The sequence below is a fragment of the Geospiza fortis genome, unplaced genomic scaffold, assembly GCF_000277835.1.
Source record: "Geospiza fortis unplaced genomic scaffold, GeoFor_1.0 scaffold40, whole genome shotgun sequence".
Lineage (NCBI taxonomy): Eukaryota > Metazoa > Chordata > Aves > Passeriformes > Thraupidae > Geospiza > Geospiza fortis.
The window spans coordinates 1898368-1911248 of NW_005054297.1; the positions used below are offsets into that span (position 1 = coordinate 1898368).

Sequence of the window (12881 nt, forward strand, 5' to 3'; positions counted from 1 at the left end):
CATTCCTGCCCTCCTGCTGGCCTGTTTGGCAGGGGAAATTGAGAGGTCAGAGCTTGAATTTTGCTCACCATTTCCTTCGTTGTGGAGCTTCTAGCCTAGTGCCTAGGCACATTCTTCACTTCATTACAGCTGCATTTGTTGGAGTGCCCTCATGTTACACCAGTAAGACAAATAAAGGGGCAACCAATGTCACCACCAGCACATTAATTTTCACAGGCCCCAGCAGCAGTGCCAGAGCAATGCAGGGTTTTTTACATCTGCAGCCAGCAGAATCTAAAAGGACAGCTCTGTTTCCCTTCCTGACTACAAGCATTGTGGGCCCTGAGGCAGCAGGAGCCACCATGGGAGGGGGCCTGTGCTGAGCAGGGGTTACACAAACAGTTCCATAACCTGCTGAGGAGGGCAGGGAGGGGAGCACCAACTTCTGCTCCACATCACACATCTGCCTAATTTATTCTTGCTCTGTACATACAGCAGCATAGCTGCTCTGGAAATCCAGACCTGGCCTCCTGCCTGTCATTCAAGCAGTCTAATTTGTATTCAAGAAGGGAAAGTAAACAACATGTCTGTGAGATAAAATCAATGTCCTGTCATCTACTGACTGCACCTCCTCCACTCTGTGTTCCTACTCCTGCTCTTGTATATACCACTTCTATGTATGCACCACATACTTTTTGTCACCGTAAAATGATCTGTGAAGTCTGATTAGAACAATTCTCATTTTAAGAGGAAAAGCAGGGAACTCCAACAAAAATCTCCTGTGATGTGACTGACTCCTCTTCCAAGAAGAAAACAGAGACTGGGAAAGGCAACAGCAAGAGAAACAAAAGAAAAAAAGAGACGAGCATAAAGCTTCTACAGAAGTAGGAACAGCAGTGGGAAACTTTGGGGAAATTTTAGCTTTTCCTTTGTCCTTTTGTGAGAGGTATCTGTGCCTTAAATCTATGCCATATCAACCATGACATCTACTGAAGAATCAAGAATGCAAAACCTAATGCTGCATACAATGCAGGAATGACCAGAGAACAGACCTAAACAATTCTCTCAGAAAACACCAGAGTGCACTACTGCATAGCAGTCATCAACTCAGAGTAGGCTGCTTTAAACTTTGTCCAGTTGGTCTTGAAAAGCTCCACAGATGGAGATTCCAGAGCAGCTCTGAGGAATCCATTCCTGCATTTCTCCTCCTTATGTCATCCCTTTCACTTAATCAGAACCTCACCTCTATGAATTTTTGACCAGCATCTCTTCTCCTATCACACACATCAGTGAGGAGCCTGGCTCTGTATTCTCTGTAGCTTTCTCATACGGATTGAGGGCTGGCTATTAAGTTCCCCCCCACCAAGTCTTCAGGCTGAACAAAACCCATTCCCTTGGCCTTTTCTCACAGGAGGGTGCTCCAGTCCTGACCATCTTGATAGCTCTCCATTAGACTCACTCCAGTCTTTTTTTGGATCTTAACTGTGTGCCAAATACACATCCTTGCATACACAGGTTCTCCAAATACTTGATTTTCCTTTTTTTTTTTTTTTTTGGAGGCTTCCATTATCAAAGTAGCAAGTACTTGGGATGCTTCCCTGGAAACCTAAACATGAGGATTCTGAGGCAGGTGGATACCTCACACTGCACTGAATTATCAGCAGAAGTAGCAGGCCTGGGTATCAATGGTCTCCCCACTTGCAGGAATCCAGACAAGCTTTTTTACCTGCTGCTCCTCTGTCAGGAATATAAAGACAAATTCCACCTCCACTTGGATGGATTTCCTGAGGTACTTACATATACAGGACTAACTAGCTCACCTAAAAGGAAGGAAACAGCAAGTTTCATTCATTCTTTCATGAGGTACCCAAAGATTGCACTAAACTCACCACAAACACTTCTCAATTCATCCTTTCATCAATGAATAGCACATTCATACTCAGAAGGAAACTGAAATGTCATGACTGTACATTTCTGGTGCTAAACACAATTAAATGGTAATGTAGACAATACAATCACAGTGCTGTTACACTGAAGTGGGGCATTTCAGTTAACATCCAATTTTTAAACATTTTGAAAGCAAGATCATTATATTTAAGTGACTTGCTGAGGGTTACATAGCATTGTCAATGAAATGCAATCCATGGCATGCATCACCTTCACCTCTTTCTAAAATGTGGTGCTTAACTATGGTCCTGAGTATGTTACAAAAAGCATTTTGTTAAAGGGGGGCCTTTGGTGCAACACTTGGATTTCTGCTTTCAACAGTGAAACTTCAGGTGGTCATTCCAGGCAGCACAGTACAGGAGCCCTTTGCAGCAGAGCCCTGCTCTACTGAAATGAGACACAAGCTCCCTGGGAAACAGCATGCTGGTGTGTGACATTTGTCCTCTGCTGAGCACAATTAGTGATGGCCACAAATTTTAGACTATATCAACAGTTCTTCAAAGTGACAGACAACTCTGCTGCCTCCTGAGCTCACTGTGTACACAAAGAGAAGATGGCATGAAGGGGAAGATGTTCTTTTGGAGTACAGATGAAACCTCTTCTTTTCTCCCACCAAAAACTATGGTGGGTGACTGATTGTACCAGATTTCTCCCAATGCAAGTTACTGTCTCATTTGTGAGGTCATTAGTACTGTGGATACTACTGCGAAATTCTCACTCTGCAGAGTGAATTTTGCATCATATGTAACAGGAGTTTAGAAACATTTTAAAGCACACCTCAAGAAAAACCCTCTCCTCCCCTTAACATTGCCAAGTTTCCTAATATCACTTTGATGCATTGTGCATGTTTGCAAATCAGACAATTATTTAATTTTTATGACAGAATTAGGTGAGTAGGTGTACTACTACATTTTTTACTCACAGCACAACAGCCTGGCAATGGTAACTGAGATCACAAGTGAAAATTAACCATATTGTGTTCATGGCAGAGAAAAATACAGCTTACACATTTTATCTGCATTCAAATGGTATTTCTGCCTTGTACACACAACCTCCTGCTCTGATCCTGTGTTCATGACTTGCTATTCTTTTCCATATATATCAAGAGGTTAGGTGAAAGAAATTGATTTCAAGTTTTTTGGTACAAGGCATAAAGTTTAATGATTGGACAATCATGGTCTGGAATTGTGTAGTGAAAATTACAAATCTGTGAGTAAAGCTGCAGAAGTACTTCAGACAACAATACCTTGCAGAAACATGGGAAGGCAAACACAGAGCACTATTAAATTCTACAGTATGAAGAATTTCCAGTTACATCCCTGCTGTGAAACTCTCTTGGGAACAAAAGGGATCATTGTTAAATAATAATCTGAACATGACTGTGTTGTAATATGACAACAAGCCATTAGATCTTGTTTTGTTTTTTGAGGAGATTTAGCCAAGCGCCCAAGTTGACAAGTAAGTTACTTTTCAGAATATCTACTGAAACCAAACATTAATAGTACCACTAACAGGTCCTGGTAACACCAAACTCTGCAGATGCATCACTGGTGAACACTTTTCATCTGCTATGTTCAGAAATATATTCTTACATTACTCTCTCATTTCTACAGTTTTTTTTTCCCTGCTGACTGAAACTCATTGTTGTAACATAAACCTTGTAACATTGAAAGTACTAATATTCATGCAAACTTGTTCACAGTGGGAAAGCAATGACTCAGACCTCTAATTTCTCTTACACATTCTACCAACAATCTCTTAAGAAACAAGTGTCAAATACTGTGACTTTATACAAACAGCACCAGTTAAAATTTCAAGAAAGCACACCAAGTACCTTTTCAAAAAATCTTATTTTTATTGTTTGCACTAACTGTATAATCATTAACAGCTTTCATCTCTAACAAACTGAAGCAAGTCAGTACACACAAAAACCTATGCAAGGTCAAGCAGATCCTAGGTTACATAAATGCAGATCACCTAGGTGTGTAACAAGCCTAAGGGCAGTTAGTTCATCCTAACACTTTAAGCACAGTCACTCCAGTTTTGTGAATTTTTCAGAGCTGTTAAAAAGCTTCATTTTTTCTTTAAAAAGGAAACAGCTAGAAGATTTATAGAAATTACTGATTTTTGACCAAAATTCTTATGTCTATATTATTACAATGCAGCAAGGACCCTTCTTCAGTTGTAATACCACTGCTCTGCAAAACAAAACAAAAAAAAAAAGAAGAAAATTAGTCACTTTGCTGTATTAGACATAAATTATCATTAGCAGCCTAAACACTTGCCAGCTCACACTGCATATATTCCCATTTCTTTCAAGTTTGCCAAGTCCACTTATCAGCTCCTGGCTTTCTCTCTGAGCTGGAACAGAAGTGGATATAAAACCAATCACTTCTGCAATAAAGGGCTTCGCCTTTTAAAATGCTGACTGAAAACCTGAGACTTACCAAACAAGTGCCTGCATGTGATCCCCTACTGCTCTACAGTAACAGACTCGCAAACCAAGACAGTCCACTTGAGTTTTCCGCAAGGGATTTATGAACTAGTTTTTTAGATTAAAATATTTCATTATTAACCAGCAGTTTTGATGAATAAGCTTTATTCCCTCAGTCTCTGAATGCAGTTTGTTCTAACCGATGCATTTGGCTGGATCTGATGCATTTGTTATTTATTGTACTTCCCTGGTGTAAATCCAGAAGGCAGCACAAGAGGAAAGGAGTGACAGAAGGTAAAAATTAGCTCAATTCAAACAGTTAGAACTGAAGTACCATAGATTAACAACAGATAGGGCAAACATCTCAGTACGTACTGAAGACCTCACAGGAGTCCTGAACTAACATGGATCACTGGAAATTTAAGCTGCCCAGCCCCTCAAAAGCCTTGTAATACTAGATTTTAGCAAGAAAGCTTAGCACCTCCCTGTCTGCATCCTGGAGACCCCCAAAATAAAAAAAAATGTAGAACACAATTACTCTTAGGTATATTCTGCCATGTTTCCAGATTAGTTTTACCTGAAGCAAATCCTTAACCCCTAAGGATGCCAATGATGTAGGAGCAGACACCATGCAGAGATTCCCAGCAGTGTTCCCGTGCCAGTTTCATTGCTTCAGTTTCATTTTCAGACCCTTGACCATGCTGGCCTGGGTCAGAGTTTTGCCCTGCTTCTCTCATAGGAATGGCAGCTTTCTGGACTGATTTTTCTTGGTTTGCTAGATCTTCTGGCTCCATACCAGCAGCTATTTGCCTCATGAGAGCCTCTGGGGGAGCCTTTTGGCACATGGTGGTCTTCAAGACTTCCATGGATTCGCAAGCATGCGGGACTTTTCTGAGTTCTGCAGCGATCTGATTCCAGTAAATCTTTGGATTATTTCTGAAAGCACGACAGACTGATGGCTTGCCAGTGAATTCACACCAGTAGGACATCCCTTGGCTTTTGCATTCAATTCTAAGTTTCATCTCCTCGTCATCGCCGCTCGTGGTTATTGTGCAAACATCTTTGGTTTTAGTCCGAAATTTGATTTCTTCACCATTGCTTCTTTTCTTTGGCTTCAGCTTCTGTCCCAGCGCTCCCATGCCACAGATCACAACAAGGAAAAGGAGAGCAAAACTCTTCATGGTGAGAGGAGGGAGCCGAGATCCTTGAACAACACGATCCAAAGAAGTAAAAGCAGTGAGTAAATGGCTGCTCACAATTTAAAGTCTTGGTGCACAAAGAAGCTTCTTTCCAGCTAAACACGGGATGTAAGGGTTGGGCATTTTATGAAAATAATAAATCACACTTCAGTAGGCAAATGCCCATAATTTATAGCCTGAGGGAGTGTCGAATAACCTTGGGAGTGTGAACTCCCAAGAAGGTAACAAGACAAGTCTTGTAAATGCAGTTAAAATACAGAACGATAGTTGTATAACTGAGAAGCACATTCCTATCCAGGATGAACATGTCACATTTGATTTTTAACAGATATTTTCCATTCTCCAGCTGCTTTATAGCTATCTTCATGCTAGAGCTTATAAGATGATATCAAAGTAAAAAAGGATAGAAGTACAAAGCAATCTCTGCATCTGGATGGTTATAAATGTCCTGGTAGTGTAAGTGTCCTGGTAAAAAAGCTGATTTGTGGAATGGGCCTTCTGGGGATTTTCACAGTAAGGATGCAACTTCAACTCTTCCTTTTGTCCACACATGACATGCACTGGGGATGCATGGAAGGATCAACTGCACATTCTTTGAGCCATGTACGTACACACAGAAAAGAAATAAAGCTTAAGCAAAATAAGGTATTACCAGTCTAAAAAATACCAAACATCTGGAAGTTTTATCATCATTTTCACATCACCAGTCACTTTCAGCCAAGAGAGCAAGACAACAGAACTAACTTATCACAGTTCTCAGCAGCAGGGAACAGACCACAGAGCATGTCAGACATGTATTTGCACTTCATCACTTTCTTTTTTTAAATAGGTATTTTCCTGTTTGTAACAAGTGAGCTGTAAAAATGTCATAAAACAAAGGCAGGAAAACAGAAATATTGTAGTGCAGAATCCTGTCCTAGCAGTTTCTGCTGCACTAACTAAAAACAGAGCTAAGGAAAAATCACTGTAACTCCCTTAGCATTCAGAAGGCCATGAGGAAAAATCCCTCCCCTACTGTAGCAATCCACAGTTCTTTTCTGGGTAGTAAGACCCCCACTAGGCACTTCTTCCAAAGACATCTCTGCTACAGCCAGCCTGACCTGAGCAGCTCCTGGAAAGGGCTACTGCATTGTTTAGGTATGCTGCAGTAACTGGGGGGTGCTGGAAACCCGGGGTTTAACTGGCCACACATAATGGAACAGAACAGCAGTTTGTGTATTTAGTCACTCATTAGGTAGTGCTAAACAAAATAATAAGGCACAACCATTCATTTTAACACAGATGGCAAAGCAGAACATCATCAACAACCACAAAAGCTTCATTAATAGAAGAAGGACAAGAGTCCCTTGCTGCTGTGGCAGCCCAGATAACCTGAAAGCTGCCTGCTTGAAGAAGCAGCCACCTGAACAGCCACTCTGGGTATCCTAACCTTGTTCTTCCAGTCAGTGTGCCATCAGCTTCCCATGACTAGATACCATTTGACAGAGAGAACAACCTTGTTTTCTTTTCTCTCTCCACAGCTATTTTAATAACATTTTTAGCAGAAACCTCATCTCTAGCTTCTTTCCATTCGTTTCTCCTCTCTCTTTCAAGGCACAGTGGTGTGGCTCCAGCCAAGCCTTAGAACAACAATGGCACAAGCCTACTTAAGACTTACCATTCACTCTTCCATTGTTTTCTGGGGAGTCTTCTCACACTACAGCCATCCAGACAGAGGAATCTTGTTACCCCCCTCAAATCCCTACTGCAAGCACTTGAATACCTCCTACTCCTAATATTCGACAAAAAAATGTGTTGTTTACACTTTGTTATGCACAACAGCACTGAGAATTTTTAGATTTGCTGAAGAGTCCAAAGCAATTCAAAAGTTAATTTATACCAGTTTCAGATCTCTTGTTTTCAAAGTTTTTCAAGCATAATCATGAGAACAAATAAACCACAAGGATAAGGAGAAATAGCAAAGCTTGGACTCAAATATATTTATGTGTTACAGCTGCTATGTTCCCACCAAGTGTTTGGCTCATTCTAATCTGACATTTCAGTCCTGTCTGCCTGTGCTTCAGATTAAACAGTTTGTGCTCTCTCATATCAATAGAAAACAATTGTTCTTTTACAAGGTAAATTAGGATGCCAGCAGTGAACCATGGGAGCTGAAGAACTAGCAAATGTTTAATTCTGCTACCAGTGCCATACACAAACAGGTATCCTGCACAGCTCATAGCTTGAATCCTAGCACCTTTGCATAATTCACATTCTTGGTGGAAGCTGCAAACTCCTTCACCCAGAGTCAAAGTTCTTCCAGTCCTCCCTGCTGCAAAAGTAAAAGTCAGATGTAGCAAAGATTTTTAATCAGGGTAAAGAAATTCACTCTCATAAGATTTTAACTCTGTGCAGCTATTCTGGGAGATGTCTCTGCAACAAAAGAAGGGAGAACCAAACATAAGGTAGTTAAGCAAGATCCTTTTTATTTAAATGAACTGGGAATATTTTCTCAAATTAAAAATAGAAACTTTTAAAAATCTGCAATTCTGAACATTACATATACACATATGCTACATACTGTCAATTAGAAATGTTTCCATTTATGACAAAAATGAAAAATTTAAGGTTATTCCGGATTAGAGACTGGTATCATTTTTCAGCATTTCTTTAGAATTATAATAATGACGTACAGGATTATCTCTACTTCAAGACAGTGAACCCTGTTTGAAACAAAGTTAACAATACTGATAGATGAAGAGGTACTATTTTAGATCAATATATTGACTATTTCACCTGCCGGAAGGTTTTACACTGGTAAGAGTTTTGGCCTTGTTGATAAAGTCTACTGTTAACTAATTCAGCAATTCAACCATATGCCTAAATTCAGTGAAATAACTCTAACAGTACAAATGTTAACTCCAATTGCTAAACAGATTTGAATTTCAATATTGTAAATCACAGTATAGTATTATTTAGCAAAAATACTACCACTGCCTCCAAAAGAGCCACAGTGATACTATTAAGGACATTACAGAAGTGGGCGTGAAAGAAGAAAAGGAAGTTAGAGAATGTAAAGCATTCCAAAAATTGCCAACATAGGACATCCCTCATGCTCTTTTTGAGTACTACTGAACTCTAGAAAGCTTAGCTTTTTCACTATATTATGCATCCCACACACCCCCAACCCTCCCACCCAAAGTTTAAAAACAAACTTCTCCAAAAAGTCCCTTTCAGGTCTATACAGCAAAACCCACTAAATATTAAATAATTAAGAAAAGAAAAAAAAAAGAAAAGAGGGAGAAAACAAAACTGACAAAACTACAACTGAGCTTCTCAGACACACAAAGAGACACTGTGGACCCCATTACAATCCAAATTTAGTCCAATGTAGTCATTCAAGAGCACCAAATAGCAACACTGATCATGCTGGTAAATTCATTTGTGAAGAGTATAATACAATATTAAAATCTTAACTAAACACTTAGAAGTTTTAAGAAAAATGTATATACAAAAGTCTCTGGTATACAAAATGTATTTTTATGTAAACGTGTATGTACTGTATTTAACACAAATCAACAATTTAAGATAAGAACTTGAACAATTTTAAGAGAATTCCTAGGCAAAGGCTGTTAATCTAATTAATTTATATACTGTGATGTAAGGTAGAAAGCCCAGTGTAAAAAAGTAAAAAACCAAAAAACCATGTTAATCCAAGCCTTGAACAGTGGTATTTGAGAGGCAGTGCCCTGATCACAAAATATTCTGTACAGTAGTTTATGGCATAACATTCAATAGTACATTTGGGATTTACAGTACAGCTGACATAAAACAAGTGGCTCAGGATCTGTCAGATGAATGGAAATGCCAACACCCTTGGAAGAACAATTATGTACTCCAATAGAAGAGTCTTGAGCCTCATTTATATAGCCTGGAAATAAGAACAAAAAAAAATCAGGAAAAAATTTATAAAGACTGAATTTTAATGTAATTTAAACTGAATGAAGGGATAGATTTTAATACAAACATCAGCATGACTGAATAACTTTTTTTGGTTTTAGACCTCACAGCATACTCCTGTTGCAGCAATCAGAGCAGCCTTCCTAAAATAGTAAAGTTGTAATAGGTCTAGAATTGATTTAAGTTTATTACTTACCCCTCAACATTTCCAATGTGTTACCACTGTTCCACAGAGCTACATGAGAAAAAGAAGAAAAAAACCCATAAAATAAACCCATTATTTTCTTTTGTCCACAAATGGAACAGAAAAACTGTGTCTAACTTAAGTGAGAGAAGCTCAGTTGGCCTAAGATGGTCTCAATGTTTAACTCATTTAATCAAGTATTTTTCAAACACGATGAAATAGATTAATGGTTTTCTCCACCAACCTCTCAGGTTATTTTTGTTTCATTGTAGAAATAAATGGATTGCCTATTCAACACCCCTCTTTTGTAAATTTAATCCAGCCTCACATTTTGCTCTCACAAAAATGCTGGCTGCATTTGAGGTTGTGTCTTTGACATGTATATAAAAATACCTGTGTGAGACACATATACCTCATGCAGCTCTTACTTGTACTTAGATATCTTAGTGTTACAAAAATATTTGCATCTCTTTTCAGCAAAATTTTCCAGCTGATTTTGAAGGACAAAAAAACCCCAAGTCCAACCCTATGGCATTCCTTAAACCTGCAAAAGTATAGGTGTACAGAGATCTAATCAAAGTAATGTCTTTCAAAGTATATCCAAAAATAATTTGTAGGAAATCAGAAAAATCAAGTATAGCATAAAAGCAAAGAGTATGCTGAAATTTGATTTTATTCATATGGGAATGCCACACTGAGAAATTCAAAGCATGTATGCTATAATTAGCAGTTTTTCAAATTACCTCAAATTAGCACATCAGAAGACAGCACTGCATCAAACTGAATCTTTAAATTTTAGCATTTTATCAAAATAAGTCAGGACTGCACTGATGGATCTTTATGTAAAAGACTATTTTATGCTAGTAATTTTTAGGTTGTTCAGCAACGCTGAATTAAACTATTTACCAGTGACTGAAATATTGTAAGAAAACATGCTATGAACCTCAAGAATATTAACAGTCATATTAAAGATTCAAAGATCAGAGAAGGAATTCTGAGGCCTGGGAAATTATTAATTTTCTCTTGTGTAAAATATTGAAAGTCCTTAAAACTGGCAAGTCCTTAGATATGCCAGTGGAGAGTTTTTCAGACTTAAATTCCTCATCAGTTAATCTGGGGAGTAAGCACCCTTAAGCTGCAGAACAGAACACAACAATTGTGTTCATAAATATCACTAAAAATATTGTTATATAAAGACTTCTTTCAGAAGGAGATATGGAATGAAGATTTGGTCAGTAAATAATTATTGTAAAATACAGTCCTAAATAATAATAATAATAATAGCCATCCTCATTACCATGATCATCAGCAGATGTAACCATGAACTCTGTCAAGACCCAAACTTCGTGCTCTCTCTATTCACCTGTTATTTAAAGTGTAGTGGTATCTTCTCTGTAAATACTCAACCTATACCTTCAGTCATGAAGTTGCAAAATAAGGCACAGTGAGCTACAGATTTCAATCATAAATTTAAACTGTTCTTAAGCAACTTGCAAATTTTGCAAAACCAAATAAGGAAGTTGTGGGATATAGAGTATTATCCCCCTGGAAACTGAGTCTTAGAACTAGCTCATGTTTTACAGCACAGAGGCTGCAGAGGCAGAAAATAACCCAAACATCCTCCTTTTTTTGAACATAACCCGAGCTTCTTCTACATTCTAGTCCTATCCATGCACAAACGCCCATTTTCTATGTTCATGCTTCCTGTGTACCTGGAATACTTGCCTTTTACACAGGAAATCTCTTCTCACCATTTAAAAATAAAACTACTCAGAATGCATTTCCATCCTATCTCTTTCATCTGCTATCAGAGCATTTTAATAGGTCTGTCAATTTAGGACCAACCACTGTGCTGACTAAATACCTGATTACATGGATTTTAAGATCAAATTTACCAATTTCTTTGTTAAATTGCAGGAAAGTACTTCTATGCCTGATGTTATGTAAAGAATATTTCAGAAATATACATTATACAGCATTTGCTATAGTGAAAAATCATGCAAAAAATCCCCACAGAATTAAGAGATTCACTTTAAAGCATGGTGAAAATTGGAAATGTGATTAAAAAGAGAAGCTGAAGTAAGGACACATGAAGGCATGCAGTTTCAGACTTGGTTTACCTTGTAAAAACAGGATTGTGTATACCATATAAATGCTCTTTATGATAACCATTATTACCATTTTCCGTACTGTAATAAAATAAATACACCAAGAAAGACCATGTTAACTATAAGATGCACTATGTACAATATGGCTTCTAAGACATGTACATGGATGATGGTATTATATGCAAAGATAAACTGTGTCTGTACAATAGAATATAACTTTTTCTTTGTAACATTCAAGAGTTATGGTATAATTATAACTTTACATTTTATAGTATTTTTATATTTTCCAAAAATCAATTAATTATTTTTCTATTCTTGTTGAGTTGGAGACTCTAATATAATCTATCAAGTCTGGAGAAACAGAACATGTTACCTCTTTTGAAGTAACAAGTTACATTAAAAATACAAACCCTCCCATATTAATAAAATAATTTCAACAAATATCAGCAAAAGTCTTACGTTTTCCTGGGTATATTTTTGAAACCAAAAACACAGAAAAGGAGGAGTGATTAACTAGACTCTAATAAGTGAGTAATTTCAGCTGTACATGCCTGTTTTCTGCTCTACTGACTTGTGAATGTGCAATGATAAACAACCACTGTGAAATGGGAGAAATGCAGTGCACAGACTAACTGAACAATGAGCAAAACAAGGAGCAGAAAAGAAAACAGTAAAAAAACTGACAGGAAAATACGTAAGAATAGTTATCATAAAGTAAAATGCCAAGTCCCTGAGACAGAGGAACTGCAATTGAAAAAGGAGAGACTGGTTAGGAATAACTAAGACAGCAAGAAAGCAAATAATTAATAACTAAAGGAGACTACAAATCAGGCACAATTCACTTTAACAGGTTACTTAGCAAAGCTAATAACTTGCACATTTGGAATTATTTACATAAATGCTGCTCACAAAGCTCTGAAGACCTCATTCTGGCATAAGATTGTCAAAGTCAGAGCCAGCACTATCTGCATTCATGGCAAGTCAAGGCTACCAAAGGCCACCTGAAGGAAGCACTTTGCAGGCACTGACCCAAACCTGCAGCATTACATATGAACATGCAGTTCTAATCTGGCAGCACAGGTTTAAGAAAT

At 37.9% G+C, this 12881-nt stretch overlaps 2 protein-coding genes across 11 annotated transcripts in view; both read right to left on the reverse strand.

The window, feature by feature from the left end:
* Positions 1–3757: 3757 nt before the first annotated feature.
* Positions 3758–5846, reverse strand: FGFBP2 (fibroblast growth factor binding protein 2). Its single transcript, XM_005415421.2, has 2 exons — positions 4938–5846; positions 3758–4124 (listed from the first exon to the last, which is right to left on the reverse strand). Exon 1 carries the CDS (start codon positions 5539–5541, stop codon positions 4951–4953), a length of 591 nt encoding a protein of 196 aa, XP_005415478.1. The 5' UTR covers positions 5542–5846; the 3' UTR covers positions 3758–4124; positions 4938–4950.
* A 2153-nt stretch (positions 5847–7999) lies between these two features.
* The window catches only part of PROM1 (prominin 1), a 61315-nt gene continuing 56433 nt past the window's right edge, over positions 8000–12881 (reverse strand). For 6 of the 10 annotated variants that reach the window (XM_031063762.1, XM_031063708.1, XM_031063617.1 and 3 more), the window contains 3 exons: positions 11803–11871; positions 9695–9733; positions 8000–9469 (listed from right to left, as the gene is read on the reverse strand). In XM_031063762.1, the coding sequence (XP_030919622.1) occupies positions 9715–9733; positions 11803–11871 (88 nt within the window). In that variant the 3' untranslated portion in view covers positions 8000–9469; positions 9695–9714. Of the gene's footprint in view, positions 9470–9694; positions 9734–11802; positions 12535–12881 lie in introns of all 10 variants that reach the window. The other 4 variants (XM_031063865.1, XM_014308532.2, XM_014308560.2 and 1 more) reach the window with 2 other exon arrangements.